Here is a 23,048-nt window from a genome sequence, read left to right as displayed (position 1 = left end):
GTGGAGCAGGATTTTTAAGATCTTCTCAGGTGATGTTCCTGGAACCACAGCTTTAGACCTATCGTCCCCACATATGAGGGCTTCATTGTTCTCCAGGTCTCACAGTCACCATTCCTTCTTTCCACCCCAACCTAGGTTGGATGGAACAATCCCTCACACATGAAAGTGGTTTTTTAGCACCCCTTTCCTGTCAGTGAACAAGACACTGGCTTCCATGGTCTCTCTTTTCTACTGCCATACGTAAGCCAGGCCCTTGGTTCAGCTGGACTATTGGATGATGCTGGTCTTGAAAGCCACAGCCAGAAGGCCTGTTTGTGTGCTGGACCTGTAATGAAGTCTAGAAGCATTGTTTCCTCCACTTTTAGGTTTTGTGATTGGGCAGATGGCCAGCAGTTTCTCTAGTGGAAGCCCACCAGACTCTAGACTCAGGGTCCAGGATGCAAATTCAGAGCTCAGAGGATCACTATCTCCTTCAGATGTCAAGGAGGTCTTAATCCAGAGGTTACTAGACAGTACCAGGATCTGTCCAGCTCCCCCAGACTGACCTAGGAAACCTCCGACGTGGCTGTACCATCAGGCCCCCTCTCTCTCCCTCCAAGGTTTGTAAAGAACTCCTGCAGGGTGAGAAATAAAACCTTTGGAGCTGGTCATCTGAGTTTAAATACTGGCCCAATGGCTTAACCATTTGTAGATCCTTGGATGGGTTATCTCACTTGTTTCCTTATTTTAAAAAAAGGGATTGGTGGTAAGTCCTGTTTGAGGATTAAAAGGGATAACACTGGTAAAATTGCCCAATATTTTTCCAGGCACATAATAGGTACTCAAGACATATGAATCATTTCCTCTTCCACTTCCCTTCCCCATCATAAAATGGACGTTAATGTCAACTTCCCCCAAACCTCTAGATTTTCTTGAACATACATAAAAATCACCTGGGAACCTTGTTCACAATACAAATTTTCAGGCCCTACCCCAAAAGATTCTATTGCAGACAGTATGAGATGGTGCTCAGGAATCTGCATTTCTTGAATGTTTTTTGCTAATAAATCCCCCAGGTGCACTTTCAGAACATTGATACATGTGACCTTAAATTTTCAGAATTGTGAAAAATAATCTCATCTCAGGTTGGGAACTCCTACCTTAAATATGTACAGATGACAGTCATCTTATTCAAGGTGTGTTTATTTATAAGGAACAGAAACCAACTCGAACTACTTTCACCAGAAAGTGGCAATTATTGAGAGATAGAGAATTATCAGTCCCAATAATGGATCCCCAGGTGAGGGAACCTTGCTCCGAATAATTTCTGGGATCAGTGTGGCATACTTGGTAATGTAAGCAACAAGAACTGCAATAAACATATAAAACAATACCCACATGGTGCAAAACATGATTAATAGCAGGTTTGGGGCTGATCATGAAGCTTAGAAGTGGATTCTTGTGGGCTTGAACCATCATGAGAAGGTGGGGCAGACCTGAATCCATAAAAGACCAAGGAGGAATGATGGGTAGCACCAGGGAAGAGATGACATGACCTCAGCCCAAAGTCTGGGAAAAGGAAAGGTATACTTTGAGAATAATAATTAATAATAATAATAATAATAATAATAATGATACCTGTGTGTCTGGGGGTAGAGTTTGGGTAAAGGATCAGGAGTAATAAGAAATAAGCCTAGACATTGGTTTGGAACCAGACTGATAAAAGCTTTGAAGGAGTTTTGATTCCAACTTAGTAGGTGTGATCACTGAAACATTTGGAACATCTAACAAGTGATATTTAAGAAAAGAATCTGATGGCGGTGTCCATGTGTATAGGAAGAAGAATGGGAGGGGGTGGGGGGGGACATCTAGAGGTAAGAGCCCCCTGCAGCTACTGCACAGTCCTGCCTTCAGATGGCCGGATTCTGAACAGGGACAACTCTTACCTCTTCAAAGGTTCCTATGAACCGTGTGCCCACATCATTCAAGAGTCAGTTCCTACCCAAAGGATTAGAATTGTTTCCATCTGCACAAATTGATGTTGTCCTTGAATATTTCAACCTTAGCAACTCACCCAAGCTCAATGTGAGCCCGGATGTTTGGAAAGCTCTTCCCACCCCCAAAAAGGAAATAACTCCAAAGTTGTTTAAGGAATTTCCACAAAATGGTCTCCCAAAAACAGGGGGGAAAATAATAACTTGAGACTCCAGTCTCCAAACTTGAGCTGAATGATAACATTCTTATGAGCTTTTATCTGGGAGTTATGCTTGTGGTTTCCTTCCTTCCAACACTTGAAACCCATGTTTATGGCAGTTGTTAATTCATTTGCTTGGACAGAGAAAAGGGGACAAGTATGGCAGGGCTCATCTTTCTCAAGCCAGACAGAAATAATTAAGGCCTACAGTTGGCTATTTTTAAGACGTGGGTTCATTTCTCCTCTGGATACTAAAAAGAAAGCTCTTGTTTTCTGCCACCCCCCAATCGGAAGCATCTACTCCAGATTGTTCCCATGGATGTTGTTTTGTGGCTGGTTATTTTCTCATAATAAAATAGGGCTGGGCTTAATTATCCAAAACAGGAGTACAGAGCAGCTCTCAGCAAGCTCAGATGGTTCATACGGTTTCCAGCCCGTAATGACCTTATGTTTAAATCCCAAATCAAGATGCAGAAGCTAATATTTACTCTTTTATCCAGCACTCGCTGAAAACCTTCTAGAGTACACTCTTGCCATTCAGCTACAAGTAAAGTAGATGGAGCCCTTGGCCTGGTGGAGCGTACCAGCTAGTGGGAGGGATGCATAGGAACAAGTAACTAAACAAATATGTATAGTTAACATTGTGATAAAAGGCATAACAGTAGTAACAAACTACCAAGATGGAGAGTAAAGGGATTGCCAAAGAGCCCAGGCCCCTTTGAAGAGTTGACCTGAATAAAGCGGTAGCACCATCCCCCGGAAGAACATGGGCATGTTCGTTCCTGGCCGAGCACAGCCCTATGATGGAGCACAGCAGAATCAAAGGAGAGCAGTGCTGAAGCGGAGAATGGCAGGACCGGAAGTGAGAAGGCAAAGGCTCCATCCCACCCAGCCTAGAGGGCCATGCTATTTTACTCTAAGGACGGTGGGAACCTGTAGCCTGTAGCCAATACAAAGTCTGACAATAGAACAGTGATGCCTGAAATGAAGACTCGCAGGGAATCTAGAATCGTGGCAGTTTATCCGTATCTCCTCTAAATAATGAATAAACACACACTCCGTATCAATAGTGACGTTAGCCTGTCAAGAAAGCAAAATCGCAATGCCTCATAGAGCATCTTCTGTCCACCAGCATTTCTGCTGCACGCTTCCACAGCCACTCTCTGAAGAAGGTTTTATCCCAGTTGTACAGGTGAGGAATCTGAGGTGCAGGAAGGTCGGAGAAATTGCCCCAAGTCTGCCTGCCTATAATGGTTGAGAGGGGGAATTTGAACCCCGGCCTGGTTCCAGAGATCCTGCTCTTTCCATAATACTTAGCCGCGAATGTCAGGAAGTGGAAAATTACCACTGGATTGCCAAGAGCTGATTATCCAGGGCCCGGATTCAGCAAATCCCAGGATTCTCTGCTTCCACAAACTGGTTCCTATGTTTTGGTCTCTCACCGTTCCCCAGTCCTTTCTACTCTAAGGGAGATGTACTTACCTACTAGATTTGTATAATGTGTTATTTTCACGTTCTCACTTGTTTCCCGTTTTAGTCTTTCTTCATTAGGACATAGGGAAAAGGCAGAGAGAAATCGACAGCTGCAGATAACGTATTTGGGACCAGACGTTGTTCATTTATCCCATTTCATATGGTCCCATTTTAGCACCATAACAACACTGTGAAGAAAATGTTCTTATTCCTATTCCACAGATGAAGAAACTGAACCTCAGATAACTTTCCCAAGAACACATAGCTGTTAGGGGTCTGGGTTTGTCCTGCCTCTATTGCCTTAGGAGAGTAAACATGACAGTGAGTTCTGAGGTTCTAGACACTGTGCAGATCATTTTACATAGGCGTCTCATCAGATTCCCACGACCACCATTTAGCGTGGATTCCATTACCTCTTCTACAAAAGTAGATGCCATAAGGACAGAGATTAGCTAGCTTATCCAAGGCCACATGGCAGTGAGCAGTGATCCGGAATACACTCACCTCCATCTCTAATGCCCACAATGTGAATGGCCAAAGGGCTCTACTCAATAGTGTGGGTAGGCCAGGAAGTAGCTCCATCTCAGAGAAGGGGACCCTGAGGACCAAAAATGTGAAATGATGTGATGCAGTGCACATAGGCACAGCAGAGGCAAGGCCAAACCCCACGTGGTCTGAGCAGAGTGCACAGTGGGTGGGCAGGGGAGCTCCTCACCTTTTACTATTAGATGGGGGAGCACTTTGGAAAATGCCGATTTCTGCTCAGTAGATGAAGTTCTACCACCACGAGAAGCTGGCAGCTCAACACAGGCTGAAAAGAACGTCTTTCTTTCCACACATGCTCAGGACTCTACCTCTGAGGACAGAATTTCTACTTGCTTTTGCAGAATACGGTTGATAAATTTTAAGACAAACTTTGGGTGGTTGAAAGATTGTAGCCTTTAAAGCCAGTAAAACTGTAAAGGAAGAAACTATTCCTTTGCCTTCCCTTATTGTGGCTTCTTCGGGGAATTTCCACTGACCACAACTGGTAAGTGTAGCGCCAGCCCTCAAGCAAAAATATGAAGCAAAGGTCCAGCAAGTCTCCTGGGTCTTTGTTTGCCTTTGCAAAAGTGCTGCAGGCAGTGAAACGGGAACCTGCATGAAAGCTGGGTTCAGACACCACTGAAATAGGTCTTCAACTTTGAATCCCAACACTTGGCCTGGTTACCATGATGCCAGCTCCTCCCCCAAGCTGTGCCCACTTTGTGTGCAGTCTATGAGAAGGAGAACCCAATGGCCGGCACCAAGCCATGCCCATCTAGGAGTATTTCCCTGGGATAAATATTTCAGCCTGTCTTGGGCTTCCTATTAAGCGAGGGTAAATCAGTGCATAGAACATTCTGCATGTTTGATCAACAATAAACAAGTATTGAGCAAACACAACTATATTTGCAAGGATTTCTCACAAGTTTTGGCACAAACATTCCAGTTATCAAGGAAGCTGTAAGATCAGTGAAACTGAAGAATAAATCTATTCCGTGATGCATATGAAATAATTTTATTTATGAAAACCAGATTCTGTGCTGATTTCTCCCTTTCACTCATGGGAACTAGAAGACCTGTACCCCCTAGTCTGGCCCAGGTCCTAACAAAGCTATGACAAAAGGCAAAGCCCATCTTCCAAGACCTTTTCAGGAATTGCTAAGGGTTTTCCTCCAATCAAAATCTACATCGGATTCCCACAGTCCTGGAAAGTACCTGACTTTACTGAACAAACCCTTTTTCTAGAGCTAGCAGAGGGCGAGGCCCAATTCAGCAACAGCAGCCGTCCTCTTAAGTCAGGCTTGTTTGTGATCGGAGGAAATCCCCTTCTTTTCCTTTGCCCCATCTGAATCCTGTCCCAAAGCCTGTCTGGACCTCAAGGCCCTACTGAGTCCTGTCTTCTCCAAGGAGCCTGCCCTGGGCTCTCCTCTACTTTGGACTCTCCCTGCCTTGAACCCCAGTGGCACTAACTGTTGGCATCATTGGCTTGGCACTTGGACCTTTTTCATGCTATCTGCCGTTCATCCTGGTCAGATGCTAAACAGTGCAATCACAGAGACTGCCCCATTTGTTATGTTTTTCATGGTGTCCAAAGCTACGCTTTGCATATTTATTCATTAGAAAGCAGCGCAGAGGGCTGCATGGCATTTGTGACCTACACGTCATGACAAGTGGGCAGCTTTGTGGCTGTTTCTTGCAAAATCCTCTCGGTCCTCCCCCCACCCTCTCTTCCAAGAGTGCATCTATAAAACGATGGCATTTGGGGCTCCGTTCACATTAGCAGGCCTGGATACAAAACATAAATTAAGAATCAACTGTAGTTTCTGTAGTGAGCAGAAAATCTTTCTAAAAAACATTTGCCTCAGCAGTTACTGATTAGACTCAGGCATTGCAGACATTCAGGCCATTTCAACTAAGCTATTATTTCTATCTGGCTTATTGAAGAGTCCAAATGTAATAAAAATTCCCATAGCTTGACGCAGCTCCCAAGGTTGCAGAGGGGATGTTCGGTTACTCCTCAGGTCACCCCCACTCCTCCAGCGGCTCCTCCTCATATCTAGGAATCTGTTAAGACCCATTGTAAAAGCAACACCAGAATTCAGAACAAAAACCGGTGAAATGCTGCAGGGTTCAGCTCTCAAGGAGGGCCACTGACTTCCCCAATATTCAGGAGGTCAGCAAGCTCATCTTCCTAAATAAACCACATTTTGGAGTTCACAGCTATCTGAGCTTTCCTCCTGCAAACAGGAGAGGAAAGTAGTTTAGTGGGGGTGGGGGGTGGGGGGGAATGAATTTCCTCGGTTTCATAATCTTGTTTGTGCTATGCTCCTTCACACCAGACCCTCACTGAATGTGAAGCTAATGGAGACAAGAGTCACATTTATTTAAGTGAGCTGGGTCCTCTCCCCTCAGACAAAAACTTGTGCATATTTTGAGGATAAGCCTTACTGTCTAAAATTCAGTAATCCATTTAAATTGTGTTTCTTGTGTCTTAGAGTATTTATTCGGCGTAATGTCTGAGTATACGTAAAATCATATGTGAATCCCAGAAGGATGAGGGTATAATAGTAGGTTTTTATTTTAAATGCAGATTCTGTACAACGGACAAGGATCTAGGATAATATCCATAGTTAACAATAGCTCTGATTATTGGTTTAAAGTATGGAGTGGAATTTAATTAGGAAAGGTGACTATCTTTTTTAAAAGACACTTCGTTAGAGATCAAATAAAGTGAAAATTCATGGAGGCAACATTGCAAATCCTGAAGGCATGAATGACACAGTTGTATGTCCTAAGCGTTTTCTAAAAGCAGTGGTCCCCAGGCTTAGCCAATGTGCATTCTACCATCAGCTATAATAGTGTATGTGGCCCTCTGTGAGAGCCTGAGTCTCATCTCCCAAGCCCAGAGCTCTCCATTTTTCTCAAGCAAAGGGGTCAAGGCCTTTTACAAAATGGGCCAGTTTAGATCTTAGACATGGGGACATGATAGACCTACAGCATTACTGTTTGAGAAGATAAGCCATTAAAAAAAATAGTTATTGAAATAGGTCATCTGGGAAAGCAGTGCCCAACAGTGGTGGTGCTTAATAACAAAAGCGATGTGTGGGGGGCCTGGGTGGCTCAGTCAGTTAAGTAATCAACTCTTGATTTCAAGCTCAGGTCACGATCTCATGGTTTGTGAGATCAAGCCCTGCGTCAGGCTCTGTACTGACAGTGCAGAGCCTGCTTGGAATTTTCTCTCTCCTTCTCTCTTTGCCCCTCCCTAGCTCATTCTCTCTCTCTCTCTCTAAATAAGCATTTTTTAAAGATTAAAAATAAAAGAGGGAGGTGTTACAAGTATAGAATATGGCCCTGTTATTTAAAAGACCCTAAAATTGCATTTATAGAGAAAAAGGAAAACCAATACCTAATATGCTAGAATGCCAGTTTATGAAGCCATGTAGATACAGCATTTATTCATTTATTCAATAAATATTTATTTAGTGCCTCCTATGTTCCAGGTAGGCATTGTGATTGTAGTGATGGCTAAAACAAATGCAGTCCTCACCTCTAGAGTTCATAGTCTAAGGAGAAAGATAGACAATGACCAAACAATCAAATATATATATATATAATTATAAACTACAATAAGTCCTCTGAAGGATGGCAATCTATACGAAAATGTGGATGGATGCAGAAATATTTTATTGGTAAAATCACTAGGGCACAGGTGGGGTGGCAAAATCTATATTCAGTTTGAAGGGTGATGGTGAGGTTAAGGACAGCTGCTAAGTTTTTTCTTGGAGAACGACATAGACATAATCAGTCAATAGGTGGTTTAACCACACTTGGACCAGCCTACTTCACGCTCCAGACACGTTAAAACCAGAATGTGCCTTTCATGACAATTAAGGCACCAAGGAACGAGCTCTGAAAGACTTTCTGACAGGTGCATGGAAGCAAAAGGCCCTATAGTATGAATGGGTGAAAGAGGCTGGTATTTATTACAGACACAAAAAAATCTTTTTTTTAAAAATGTTTATTTCTGAGAGAGAGAGAGAGAGAGAGAGAATAAGCAGGGGACAGGCAGAGAGAGAAGGGAACAGAGGATCCAAAGCAGGCTCTGTGCTGACAGCTGAGAGCTCAACGCAGGGCTCAAACTGACAAACCTGAGCTGAAGTCAGACACCTAACTGACTGAGCCACCCAGGTGCCCCAACAACAAAATATTTCAACAGGAAATGACCAAGTAGATAAAAATCGGTTGTTTATTGGGGAAGGAGGCAGAGCAATTAGGGGGAAAAAAAATTAGGTGTGTGTATGGTAAGGGAGGGGTTCCTGATAACTCTATGTGAATATCCACAATTATTTAAGGATTCTTCAGAAATCTCTGCAGAAACTGCAAACTTTATAAAAAAAAAGGACACTACAGTTTTAGGAACCAAAAAAAATCATAAACCTTTATATACAACCTGGACTGGTCCACAATAGATTTCACTTTAAATATATTAAATAGCTCTTATTACTTGGCAAAGTTCTTTTATATCTGTTGTTCCTCTTACTCCCCCAACAATCTAATGAAGTGAGCAAAAGTAACCATACCACATTGCATTTATATAGTTCTTTGTGGATTTCAAACGTGCCTCCCCGTATCTCTTCTTTTTGAAATCGGTCCAAAAGCTGGCAGGAAAATACCATTAGCCATCTTTTGGGTTTCTTTTTCAGCAGATATGATTAAGCAGGAGCCAGGGATGGGTGATGGGATAGAAGCATAGAATGAGCTACTGACTGTCTTTGCCCAAGAGAAGTAGAAATAATAGTAGTATTAACAAAAGTAATAATAAGAGCTACCATTGTCTGATGGTATATATGTCAGGCATTCTCCTAAGTGCTTTACTATTAAGATTGTTCTGATCACATTTCTTGGTACCTTATTTTCATGAAGGACACTTGTTGGCTGGTGGCCCAAGAGTCATTAAATGACTATCTACTGACCCTTTACATCTGTCTAGATCTGTCTGTAAGACCAAAACCCTTGCCAGTTTTCCTTGAACTCACTCCCTTCCTGACTCTCCAATCTGATATGAATTTGACCACCAAAGTCCAGTTGAATTTACAAACTAAATGTCTCTGCATTTATGTCAGTCATTCATTTTACCATCATACAGCCCTTTGAGGTCAGCGTATTTCTTAATCCCCCTTTTACAGAAAAGGAAACTGAGCTTTAATAACTTGCCCAAGTCCACACGGCCAGTAAGTGGTAGCTCAGATTTGAACATAAATCTTTTCAGAGCCCAAATCTATCTCATCTGTCTCCAGGGCCCAAGTTCTTCAGAGTAATAGTTACCATTAGTTGAGAACTTTTGGGATTCCAGGTACTGTGCTATGGGCACTGCTGGTATTCTCATTTAACCTTCCCAACTCAACAACCTTATGCAGTAGGTACTGTTTATAAATGAGGAAACAGAGACTCAGAGAGGTTATGGAACTTGCCCAAGGTCACACTGCTCATGAGGGAGTTAACCCAAGCCATTTGATTCTAGATTCCAAGCTATCCTCAGTATGTTAAACTGCTCTCCAAAATTGGGATTCAGAGAAGTGAAAGGATTTGTATGATGATAGTTCAGGGCTTACAATCAGGGCCAAGACCCATTCCTCACGTTGGATTATACTTGAGACATATAGTGGTCTTAGCCCAGTCTCCATAAGAAGCCAGTTATACTGTCACCTCTAACATCGCCCTGACCCTGTATGAGTCCATTCCACTCCCTCAAGCAATTTCCCAATGTTCTATGCGAATCCTCCATGACTACCACTGTTCAAGGTGGGGACAGATCCCCTGCCCCTATCACTCCTATCCAGTCGCCAGACCCTAAACTAATCTATTGTCTACTGCAGCTCAGACAGACTGATTATAGTCTGGGCTGCTAATAACCAAGGGAACCCCCCAAATCCACCTACTGCCATTGTGACTTCCTACCTTTTGAAACCAGACATTTCAAACTAATATAAGCCGCAGTCCCAGACAAATCCTGCCCATCCCCCTCACTGATAAATTTTGCTCTATTGGCTGCAGTGTATCCCTTCCAGATGTTTTAAGTTAAGATTGGGAAAGCTGTGTTTTTACTGGATTGAATCATAGAGCTTGGCTGACATTTTTTGGCCCTTCATACACTCCTTAGATTTATCAACTAATTGCAGACGCTTTGAGAGAATAATACAGCATGTGTTTATTATGACAAAACCTGCTAGTGTGTCTTTGTGGTCAGAGATTCACGGGTGTTTCCTCTACCGACCCCTGATTCAGTATTAAAGGTGGTTCAAAAATGTTGGTTCCAAGTCAGGAACGTACATGGGTGAAAATTTCATTTGTGTGTTTTGATGGAGATTGGGAATGGGGACAGGATAGATCCAATAGCTCAATTTTTATTCTTGGGCTATTTTGAAATCTTTAGTTGTGGATGATAAAACGATTTATTAAGAGATGCCATGTGCCTGAGGAATTTTATTTAAAACATAAAAAAAAAAAATAGCTTTGTGTTGTTCTGATGCCACTGTTTACTAAGTTTCTCCATATGGGTTAATTCTGTTTCTTCCAATGTGGCCTGTTTGGAGGTTTGTGCCTCAGGACATGTGGAAAGGGGTGGCTACCTCCCTCAGTCAAGGCATCCACCAGCTGAAAGCAGGAAGAGCCCAGTGGCAGCAAATGTGGTTGGGAGTAAACAGTCATCATGATTCAAGTAGGACAATTGTCTTCTGGGATATGAGCCCCTGCACACCAGTATTCTAGCAAGCCCCAGCCCTAGGATGTTGCTACCTACATAAGAGACCTAAAGGTCTGGATAAACCATGGAATGGGAAAGGTGGAGAAGGTGGAAGGGAAATACAGATGCCACACATACATCCTCGGGGGCCCTGATCTCAAGTCAAAGTGACAATGAAGGGGACTCAGGAGCTCAGTGGTGATACCAGGTACCCAGAGCCAGGTGTGTGAGGACCACTCACCCTACCCAAGATGGACATAGACGTGGCAATTTCGTTCTGCTGTCAGAACAGTCCCCGGCACTGGTGGGGATCTGAGGCTCTACCTGTGTTTGAGGTGGGCAGGAATGGCTGGGTAAAGCAGAAGCCAGAGAAACAAGGCAAATGCTGACAAAAAGGAACAAACTGCTTCCTACTGTGGTATCCTGTAGAAGCTGAAAACAAATAGAGAAATCAATGTACGACAATGCCTTTAAATTGTACAAGAGCGGGAAGGAATAAAAGTAGCTGGAAATCTGAATTCTAGAATTGTCAAAAAAAAAAAAAAAGAGATATTACTTCTTAGGACTTTTGGGTCTATAGAATTACTTAAAACACATGATTGTGAGAAAGCCTGTTTCAATGACTAAATTTTAGTGTGTTGTCATCTGCACATGAGATAAAGATTTTCTGAAGTATGGTCTTCATTTTATTCATTTCCTTTCACAATGCTTCTCTATGAGGATGCCCAGATTTCTCTCTGGAATGGGTAAATATTATCTCTTCTGAGAAACTGATTTGTTTTTTATTCCGGTGATTGAGAATCTCATAAAAATTGCCTGTCCTTCTCATTTGCTACTGGAAAGCTTAGAACTAAATCCATGAGCCATTCCTAGCAAGGACATAAGTTCTTCACAGCATATATTTTTTATGCTCTTCTCATTCCTTACTTCATCTTCCCCTTATTTTTTTTCTTTAACCCATTTCCCCCCTTTTGTAATTTATTGTATCTTATGGTGTCTGTATCACTTAAGCTGGGACAAAGAAGCATATATAAATACATTAATGCAAACAAATGGGTGTTTCCTAAAGCCAAAAGAAGCTTTTTTCCTTTTACAGACTTTAAATGTTATAATTTCACTATTAATTCCTTCAACAAATGTCCCTTTCATAAATAGAGACATAGTTTCCTTCAGCCCTCCGAACCATCTCAATTTCCAAATTAAGTAAGGCTTAAATAAGATTTCATTTACTTGGTAAATTAACTCCGTGTCCTATACTTGTTTAAAACGCTTGGATGAAATTTGAGAATCAATATTTAACCAGACACAAGATTCATTAATGGTGGAGAGAAGCTTATGCCCTACCAGTCAGATAACCTGCTTTGACCAGAATCAGCTTTGATTAACTCCCTGTGTGGTGATGGGGTTGGTTCCTTGACACTCTCCTCTCAACCCTACAAGACACTCTTTTGGAGGGAAGAGTCCATTTTCATTTAAGGGAGGCTATCAGGGTCCAAAGAGTGAGGCACAACAAGCAGCCTTAAGTGTCGTCTCTGGAAACTTCTTTCCAGACTTTTCTAACAAAAAGGGAATTCTGAATGATCTGAAAATGATTCTCCATCTTACCTCTCCAGCTTTATCTATTATCACGCTTTTATTTTTACTTTTCAAGCTCCTTGAAAGAGGTTCAGCTAAAGAGGTTTATATATTTCTACTTCCTTGCCTTTGCTTAGGCCATTCCATGCCTGGATCCCAACCTTCCCCTAAACTCACTCCTCTCCACCTGACAGAGTCCTACCCTCAGCACCCACCTCTTCCGTAAAGTCCTTCCCAATTACTAGCCCTCCCTCAGTGACTTTCCCCCATGAACTCCACAGCTCCTAGTATCTGCCCTTTCACCCTGCACCTACCTACCACAATGACAAGGCATTGTTATTTATCTTTTCAAGTGTAAGTCCCATTTCCCCAACTAGATGTTAAACCTTTCATAACCAAGACTGGCATATCTTAGACTCCCTAAGTATCTGCTGAAAGAACAAATGAATGAATAATTCTCATGGCATTTGGGACACCCAGAGGCATCTATCATAATGTTGGCTCATTAAATGTTTGATGTTGGCTCATTAAATGTTTGATGTTAATATTAGTAAATATTAATATTTAATATTTAGTTAATAATAGTTAATAATAATAATAATAAATAGTAAATAATAAAAATAATAATAGTTAATATTAGTTACCACCCACCCACCCACTACAACATAATGTCCTTGAACCTTCCTATCATGGTAACTAAAAGCAAAATTCTGCTTCTGATAAAATAAGCTGTGCTTTGACTTTTTGATTTCCTCTCTTTCTAGATTTTGAAGAAGTCCTGCATCGAAATTTTAGCAGCTGAACCATCCACCATATGTGCTGGAGGTAAATTGAAATTAAGTGTTAATTGGTCTCATACAAATGATGGTATTTTGAGTTCAAATCACATGTTTATTTCATTGGTGGGGAGAAGGGGAAGGTGGAAAGAGGAATAGAAATTGCTAAATAAATTTGCTCCTAGGGAAAAAAGAAAAGAAAGAAGCAATATGTCAGTTGTTTGACAAAGTCTGTCCAAGTTCTCTTCTTTCACGGGAACTAATTAAGAGGGTATCGCAGAAATACTGCATTCCCACACATCACCACCAACATCCTGCTCTGACTAGAAGTGGAACTGATCCAGAAGAACCTGTTAAGAAAAAGAATTGAAAAATCCTACCTTCTCAAATTTGACAAAAGCGTATGACCACATGTACCCAGTGCCAGGGCCTTCTAAGAGGTCTGTGCAGTGAGGAGCCTCAATTAGGGGTCATTAGCTCAAGGTAAATCCACCTTCCCAATTTTTATACGTCCTTCATTTTAAAATAATTAGAAAATAGGGAGGTTCCTTAATTACGCAATTACCGCATTCATGAAGAAAACCCAGACTTGCAGTTTAGCAATGTGCAAACTAGGTGTGTTGCAACCTTTTAGTGAATCAGAAAGTCTAAAGACAATTAAAACAATTCCTGTTAATTCATAACATAATTAATTCCCCTTCTGTAGGGTTCTTGCAGACAGAGAAAGAATCTTATCTGCCTAACAGAGTACCTGGCACTTAATAGATGGTCAGTCACTTAATGTTGGCTGAGTATCTTGATTCATTATTTCTTCAACAAACAATGCACTGATTTTTGCCTATTTGACCCTTACTAACTCCTTTCACTTAACCACAAGAAATTAACCTAGTACCTTTGAACTAATTAAAAATGAAGCAAAATCAGAAACTAATAGTCAAAGAGAGAACAAGGCCAAAGCAAGCAAACAACAAAAATCCCAACTACTTGGGCAACAGATAATAATTCTTGAATCACAGAGCAGTCAACCAACCTCTCCTTTATATATCATTGAGATTTGAGACAATGAAAATACCACATATATAGATTTCATGAAGATGGCACAGAAATATCAGAGTCTGATCCCAGCAAATTCACATATTTCAATGTTTCTTATGAAATGGAAAAGAAAAATAAGTAATTAAGAATGAAGTAAAAGATTTTTTTTAAACTAAGGAACTACAAGAAAAAAAGATTAAAATGCATTAATAAATTTAAACAGATGAGACCAATTCAACTGCAAATCATTGCAAGAGCTATTTCTTTGGTAGAACCCATAAAATAGACAAATCTCTGGTCAATCCAATCCAAGGGAGCTTTCTTTCGACATTTTTTAAATCTTTGGCATATCTGCAATACTGCATATTTTATAAACAAACAGTAATTTCCTGTATTAGAGTAAACTACCCAATTCAGTTTTCTTTTATTTTTTATAAAGAAAAAAAGATAAGACACAATAATGGAAGCTAGCCCTTGCTGTTGAAAAAGGCAAGCTCCCATCTCTCTTAAATGAGAACCATAAGGATTGAAACATGCTAATTAGAGAATAACGTTACTAAGGAGAAGAGGAAACTTCTGAAAGAAAGATATCCTTACACCAAAAGTTCTTCCATGGATTTTCCTGAAGGGCTACTGCTGATCATTCTCTAGAGTAAGTTGGGCTTTCCTGAAGCACTGGCACCCTTTTTATTGTCCACGGCAGTGAGCACCTGTCAGGTAGACCTGAGCATACCCACTGTGTGATTTTCATTAGGCTACTGCAAAGACCCAGGGATTTACATCAAAGTGCTTTGAAAAACATAAACTGTTGTACAGAGCAAGGTGACATTATCATCAACATCATTGTAATGAGGATTGAAGGTCAATGCAAGAATCGTGATGTTGATAACATACTTAGATGAGAAAAACGTGCCCGTATTTTTTCTTTACTTTATTTCTTTTCTTTATTTCTTTCTTTACTGAAAGAAAATTGGGGAGAACATCAATAAAGCTCAGAGTACCTGCAAAAGGATGAACCCAATATGTGTGGGAGGTAAAAAGAAACAAGAAGTAACTGATTGTTCACATTTCTAAAGTAGAATGGTGGGACTGAGCCCTAGAAAAATTTGTGAAAAAAAGTAAAATTCACTTTCACCAGAAATCTTTCTTCTCAGCCCCCTCCCCTCTCTATGAATTGCATCCCTTCCCTGGTCCCCAGAGCAGCCCCTGCTTCGGAGCTCCACCCAGGCCTGTCTTGGTCAAGGCACTCTATGCTGACAGTCCTGTTCCCCCAAGACAATGATCTCAGCTGGCTCTCACCGACAACTCAGCAACAGCCATAGTTCTGACAGCAAACTGAGCTCTGAGAGAGGCAGAGAGATAATGCACTGGGCAGACAACAAAACTGAGATCCAGCACAGATCTTTATATGTCAGGCTGCAAATAACAGGGTGAAATTTAATGGGGCAGATACAAAGTGTGGAACTTGGGTTCAAATGCCAATTTAGGGAAACCTGACTTAGTAGCAGTTCATGCAAGGAAAAAGAAAAAACAAGGACAGATAGCTATCTTCATAGCCAACAAGAATACCTCTGAGGAAAAAAAAAAGCTGACAAGATCTTTGGGTAAGTGTCCAGGGTAAGAGAGCTAATTTCATGTCTTACAATTCCATGTTTTTTTTTTTTAATATGAAATTTATTGTCAAATTGGCTTCCATACAACACCCAGTGCTCATCCCAACAGGTGCCCTCCTCGATGCCCATCACCCACCCTCCCCTCCCTCCCACCCCCCATCAATCCTCAGTTTGTTCTCAGTTTTTAAGACTCTCTTATGCTTTGGCTCTCTCCCACTCTAACCTCTTTTTTTTTTCTTCCCCTCCCCCATAGACTTCTGTTAAGTTTCTCAGGATCCACATAAGAGTGAAAACATATGGTATCTGTCTTTCTCTGTGTGACTTATTTCACTTAACATAACACTGTCCATATTTAGACCATGGCCCAAGTCACACATTTTAAAAATGGCATTGACAAAGGCATGCCCATAGAAAAGGTGGTGGTGGATCTGGAAACAATACTAAAAATTCATTCACAGATTCTTTCCTTCCTTCCTCCCTCCCTCCCTTCCTTTTTTCTTCATCCTTCTTTCCTCCCTCCCTCCCTCTTTCTTTTCCTTGCTTGCTTTTCTTTTCCTTTATTTCTTTCCTTTCCTTCTTTTTTCTTCCTAGCTTTCTTTCCTCTTTCTTTCCATCGATTCTTAGTGTCTACCATGTACCAACCAACATGAAAAGACATGAGTACACAAATGCATAGAGCTTGCTCCCAACCACCCACGAAATTCACAGTCTACTCTGGAAGATAGTCTTATGTTCAGATACAGTAGAAAACCACACATGAAGCTCTGCCATGGAGATCTGCTCAAAGAGCAGTGGAACAATAATGAGATGCTGGTGGAATGAGGAAGGTCTGAAGTAACCATGGAGATTCACACACAGGATTGAGACCCTTGCAAGAGCATCTTCAGAAACTTACAGAATTCCCATGTGGAAAGGAATTATTATGCTTACTGTGTGTAGCTTCTGGAGACCACCATGGAGAAGTTGGGGAGGAAATCAGGGAGGCGAATTTGGGCTTAACATTTACAAGGGAACATTTACAACTAAAGCTTTCTAGCAATGGAATGGATGGTCTAAATTTTCCACCCTTAGAATTATGTGAGCAGTGGCCATCTGTAACTAGATACTATCCCCCTTTGGGTGTCCTTTATAATTTTAAGTTTCTAAAGTCTTAATTCAATTTCAGCTAAGGTATAATTTCAACTAATGGCTGATTTTTTTTAATGGCCAAGAATCCAGTATACCTGGAACTATTTTGCATTTTAACACAAAGTCTTAATAGGGAAAGGGAGTGAGAAGAATATTAATCTGCTCTGATCAGAAAGAATTTCATTCAGGGGCACCTGGGTGGCTCAGTTGGTTAAGGGTCCGACTCTCAATTTTGGCTCGGGTCGTGATCTCACGTTCATGAGTTCAAGCCCTGAATAGGGCTCTGCACTGACAGCATGGAGCCTGCTTAAGATTCTGTTTCCCTCTCTCTCTTCCCTTCCCCCACTCACTCTCTCTGTCTCTTTCTCAAAATAAATAAACTTAAAAAAAAAAAAGAATTTCCTTCAATGTCATGGGTTTAACTACTTGGAGAGAGAACCTTCCCAGAGGTTACAAATGGGCAGCCTATAAGCCCTCTCTGGTCTCCACACAGGTTCTTTTTGATCCACACTACATTTAAAAAAAAATCATAACTTAAATTTATTACCAACATTTAAGAATCTGATTTTGCCTAAAAATTCAGATTTCTATCATGTCTTGAAAAATCGTATCTAGTAACACTGGGCTTGTATTTATTGCAAGATAAAGATTATCGGAGACTGAATAACTTCCCTTTAAAAGAAGCATGTATTCTTTCCAGCTCACCATACTCCCCACCATTCCCCACTGTCACCCCGAGACACGGGCCAAGCATATGGTTACTATTTAGCACGGTGCATATGTCACTGTATTTATAGTTCATGTTCTAAAACATGTAGGAATTCATCTGCTCAAGCACCTTTGACATTACCTGCATTTAAATAATTCTGTTTCCCTTCCAACATAGACTCTTTTAAAAAGTTCCTAATTAATATTTTTACAGATTAGCTTCTGTAATTAGGAGAGTTGACCCCTTGTTAGAGTGGCCCTGCCTAATTTAGCTCCTCCTCAGGAAATGCATGCTTTTGCCTAAGTACAATTTTCCTCTGGTCCCACTCAGTTGGCCTCAAACTTGAATAGCTCACAGTGTTCGATATAAGCAAGTTCTCCAGGAAGGAACTAATTGGAATCAAGTGTGCAAACTGCCAACTGTTCTACATTTGATGTTGTTGTACTCCAGAAACAGAAGATCATATTTAAATCCTCACATTGTCCTCACCATTCCTACTGTGCTGTTTCCCACCGTTGGTAGTAAAACTGCGTGGGTTTGCACAGAAAGAAGGTAGTTTTAGGCTTCATGTTTATCATTTGGAATTGGATGCTTAAAAGAGACACATTTAAGCAACATCAAACAGTGGTTTCATTTCTTTGACGTTTCATTGTTTTTCAAAGAGCTCGTGCCTGGCCCTTAGGCACCTCTTGGGAATGGCTTACTTAATTCTCTGCTTGGCCCTTCCTTCTCATTTAAAGATGTTTCTGTTTGGAGGAGGGACTCTCACACACTATTAGTGGAAATGTAAAATGACACAATCACTTTGGAAAATAGTTCTGACCGTTTTCTTTAAAAATGAAACATACACCTATCATACGACCTGGCTGTTCTACTCCCAGGTATTTATCCAAGAGAAAAGGAAGCCTGTGTCCAGACGGAGACTTAGACACTGATATTAATAACTGCTTCATTTTTAATAGTCAAGAACTGTGAAGAACTCAAATGTTCATCAACAGGCAATGGACAAACAAATTGCGGTTTATCCATATAGTGAAAGATACTCAGCAATAAAAAGGAATAGACTATGCATAAATCTCAAAATAATTATGGGTGAATTTTTAAATAATTATGCTGGGTAAGAGAAGCCAGACAAAAAATGTATTTACTGTATGATGCCATTTACATAAAATTCTAGAAACTGCAAGCTAATCTACAACAACAGAGAAGGGATCAGTGGTTGCATGGTCATGGGGAGGGGCAGGAGGGAGATCTTACGAAGAAGCACTTGAAAACTTTTCAGTGATGGATGTGTTCTGTGTCTTGATTGTTGTATCGTCCCATGACTATATACATATGTCAAAATTTGCCAAGTAATATACTTTATATGCAAGTTACTTATGTCAATTATACCACACTAAAGCTTTTATAATTAAATAGCTATAAAATCAGAAAGTTCTAGAATAATTAAGACATCAGAAGGCACTTCATACACACCAGTCTCTATTATATTTATGTTTCATGTCACATTAAGCATCTAATAGGAAAGAAAATTCAGACTAACTCACAAGGTGAAATATCAGTAGCAATAATTTTGCACAAGTCTTAGGCAACCAGAGCAAATGGAGAATATAAAGATGTCTCATTTTCAATATAGTGAATAATAAGTGATCTTTACTGAGATCATCGCAAAACTATGTGTTCCACATTTCAAAAAGAAAGAAAAGAAAAGAAAGGGAAGGGAAGGGAAGGGAAGGGAAGGGAAGGGAAGGGAAGGGAAGGAAAAGAAAGGAAAGGAAAGGAAAGGAAAGGAAAGGAAAGGAAAGGAAAGGAAAGGAAAGGAAAGGAAAGGAAAGGAAAGGAAAAGAAAAGAAACAAAGGGAGGGAACAGAATAAATTAAGTTTATCCAACTATTCATGGACTTTATTTTTTATTTTTTTAATTGAGCTATAATTCACATACTATAAAATTCACCCTTTCAAAAAGTGCAATCCAGTGGTTTTTGTTATATACACAAAGTTGTACAACCATAACCACCATCTAATTCCAGAATATTTTCATCACCCCAAAAAGAAACCCTATACCCATTAAGCAATCACTCCCCATTTCCCTTCCCTCCAGCCCTGGCATCTGCCAGTTGAGTTTCTGTCTCTATGGATTTGCTGAACTTTTCATATGGAAATGAAATGGAATGGAATCATGCATTATGTGGACTTTGACGTCTGGCTTCTTTCATTTGGCATAATGTTTTCAAGATTCATCCATGTCATGGCATGTGTCAGAACTTCATTCCTTTTATGGGTGAATAATATTCCATTGTATGAATACCATCTGCATCAGTTGATGAACATTTGAATTGTTTTTGCTTTTTTGCTATTATGAATAATGCCATTATGCACATACATGTACAAGTTTTTGTGTAGACATGCACTTTCAGTTCTCTTGAGTACATACCTAGGAGTGAAATTTCTAGGTCATAAGATAATTCTATGTTTACCTTTTTGAGGAGCCACCACACTATTTCACAGAGAAGGTGCCCCATTTCGCATTCCCAACAGCAAGGTAGAAGCGTTCTAATTCACTCACCAATGCTTGTTTTTGTCCATCCTTCTTATCACAGCCATTGTAGTGAGTATGGAGTGATATCTCATTGTGACTTTGATCTGCATTTCCCTAATGACTAATAGTGTCAAGCATCTCTTCATTCATTGACCTTATTAAGCCTCAGAAAACAAACAGGATTAGACCTGACTGTACATGAATAAATGACCATCTTTTCCTTCCTATTTATTCCCTTCCTGTACCAAGATGTGTCATTTATTTATTCTTTCAATACTGAGACTGGCTCAGCCCTGGATTAGGCACAGTCAAAAATTTTAAAGAAATAGGAATGATGGCCTCTACTCTCAGGAAGTTTAAATTATAATTGAGAATGAAGTGAAGAAAGAATCATAATAAACATATATCTTAAAGAATATATATCTTAAAAGATGAGATTAAAGATCATTTCCAAGTAGAAATTCCTTCCTAAAGCCCTACAATCCCTAGGCACTTCTTATAGGAGCAGTTACCCAACAGGCAAATTGCCTAAAAACACTTGGCTGTACATATTGTGAAAGGTGGGTTCGGGGCTCTCTGGATAAATGAACTTAAATCATCTGTCCCGGTTCTCACTTACTGGCAGATTCGCGAGACAGAGTTTTGTTACATAACTTGCATGTGTGAAGAGCTGACATTCCAGTCAGGCTGCAGGGGCAGATGTTTGGGCCCTTCTGGAAACCAAATGTGTGCACGAACACAGAAACCATACCCGGCAGGGTGGCAGCATGCCTCTGCTCTGGTGTGGTTCCCAGAGCATCATTTCCTCCATCTTCTCCCCGGGCCGAGGGGGTTAAGTTGTTCGCTTTCCACCATCGCCACGTCATGGATCGTGGCTGTCTTTCTTTCTAAACACCCTGAGGTCAGGCCAAGCAGACATGCGGGCAGCCTTTTTTATAGAGGACTCAGCAGCTGAACTGGTAATGCTAGAACATCGTGTTAGAGAAGAGAGCTTGGCATGTGGCCTGCATTTCCAGAGTCTTGTCTCCCACTGATGTTTGAGGAAACAAGAGAAGTAGCACAGCAGTGAGGCCGAAAACATTTTGCATCAGCAAAAGTGTCCAACTGAGGATTCCTGGATGTCTAACGTTCAAAATAAAAAACAGGAATAGGTTTCTATAGGCTTAAATGAGTAAAGGAGATACAATAAGATTCTTCCACAATGTTTGACACTTAATAGAATGCTCGTTGAAGTAACTGCGTCATCAGTCACATGCCCGGCAGACATCTAGAGAAAATCAAGTCCATCCTTCTAAACTTAGCAATTGCATAAAGATGCATATGTAAATTCTTAGTATTCATAGGACTTGTGGTCCTGAAAAACCATTTGCCCATGACCTTAATTACCATAGTTCAATACTAAAGCAGTGAACACTTGGATAGAGTTCCAGTTTTGCTGCTTACAAATCACACGACCTTGGGCAAGTCATTTAAAATGTCAGAATCTCAATTTTCTTATCATTAAGGTCCTTTTTACTTCTACAAAGCATTCTGTTCTAACTTGTACTCTTTGTGGCCATGTGGTGCCTCTGGGTTCTCTTGCTTGGGTTTTAATTTCTTGCCTCCCTATCCAGGCCAGCCCCACTTTTCTACAAAACAGCACACCCGTCTAAAATGAAAATAAAACAAACTTTTTAAAAATCACAACTTCAGTCTTGAAGCTGATCATAGGTCACAAGACAATGAAGATCCTTTTCAGTCTAATGGCTGAGTCCTGGGGGGATGGCATTTGATGCCTGCCTGACACACCGGGATTCCGGCTCACCCCTGACAGCTGCTAGCCTGTGATGTGGGACCAACTACTTAACCTCACTAAGATCAGTTTTCTCATTTGTACCTCTCTGGACTGTGGTGAGGCTGAAATGACATTGGACACATACAAGGCTTATCACAGGGCTTGGCACACAGTGAGGGTGCGATTAGCATCCAGTATTATTATCTTGGCAAACACGATCTTTAAATTAGCCTCCTGGGAATGAAGAGGACTTTCACTCATGACATTTATTAAGTCTGGGAGTGATCCCTATGCTAGTTCTCTAACCCCCTTCTTCCTCCAACAAAAATGTCCATTTTGTATAGCAATTTACTGTTCAAGATCCACTTTCACAAATATTGCATTTTCCTCTGACTTTTAGTCTATTTCTTTTTCATATATCACACATTTTTAAAGTTTATTTATTTTGAGAGACAGACAGAAAGCAAGCAGGGGAGGGGCAGAGAGAGAATCCCAAGGAGGCTCTGTGCTGTCAGCTCAGAGCCCAATGCGGGGCTTGAACCCACAAACCTGTGAGATCGTGACCTGAGCCGAAACCAAGACTCGTATGCTTAACTGACTGAGCCACCCAGGCACCCCCTAAGCCCCAATTTTTATACACAAAAGAATTACAAAAAAAGAAAGAAAGAAAGAAAGAAAGAAAGGAAGGAAGGAAGGAAGGAAGGAAGGAAGGAAGAAAGAAAGAAAGAAAGAAAGAAAGAAAGAAAGAAAGAAAGAAAGAAAGAAGAGCATGGACTATTAGTTACTATCAAACTTATGCAAATATTTCTAAATATTTAGTTAACAAATTAGCTGTTTTTTTCTTTTTGTAAGACTATCATAAAGGATCATGATTTTTACTTCATAAGAATTTTCTCAACCTACATGAGTTCTACATGCATTATGCCAATGTGAAATTGATAGGCAGGGCCAGAGACCTGCAAAATATATTCTTTCTATATAGAGAA

General features: G+C 40.6%; 1 protein-coding gene across 1 annotated transcript in view; it reads left to right on the top strand.

Annotated features, from left to right (window-relative positions):
* The window catches only part of ANTXR1 (ANTXR cell adhesion molecule 1), a 223,029-nt gene that overhangs the window by 61,034 nt on the left and 138,947 nt on the right, over positions 1-23,048 (top strand). The window contains exon 9 of the mRNA XM_086700957.1: positions 13,253-13,313. Coding sequence (XP_086557083.1) covers positions 13,253-13,313 — 61 coding nt within the window. The remainder of the gene's footprint in view (positions 1-13,252; positions 13,314-23,048) is intronic.

Source organism: Puma concolor, chromosome A3 (assembly GCF_028749965.1).
Source record: "Puma concolor isolate L17-30 chromosome A3, mPumCon1.1.hap2, whole genome shotgun sequence".
Classification (NCBI taxonomy): domain Eukaryota; kingdom Metazoa; phylum Chordata; class Mammalia; order Carnivora; family Felidae; genus Puma; species Puma concolor.
Note: the sequence above shows the minus strand (reverse complement) of the source record. Positions and strands in the feature narration are given on the sequence as shown.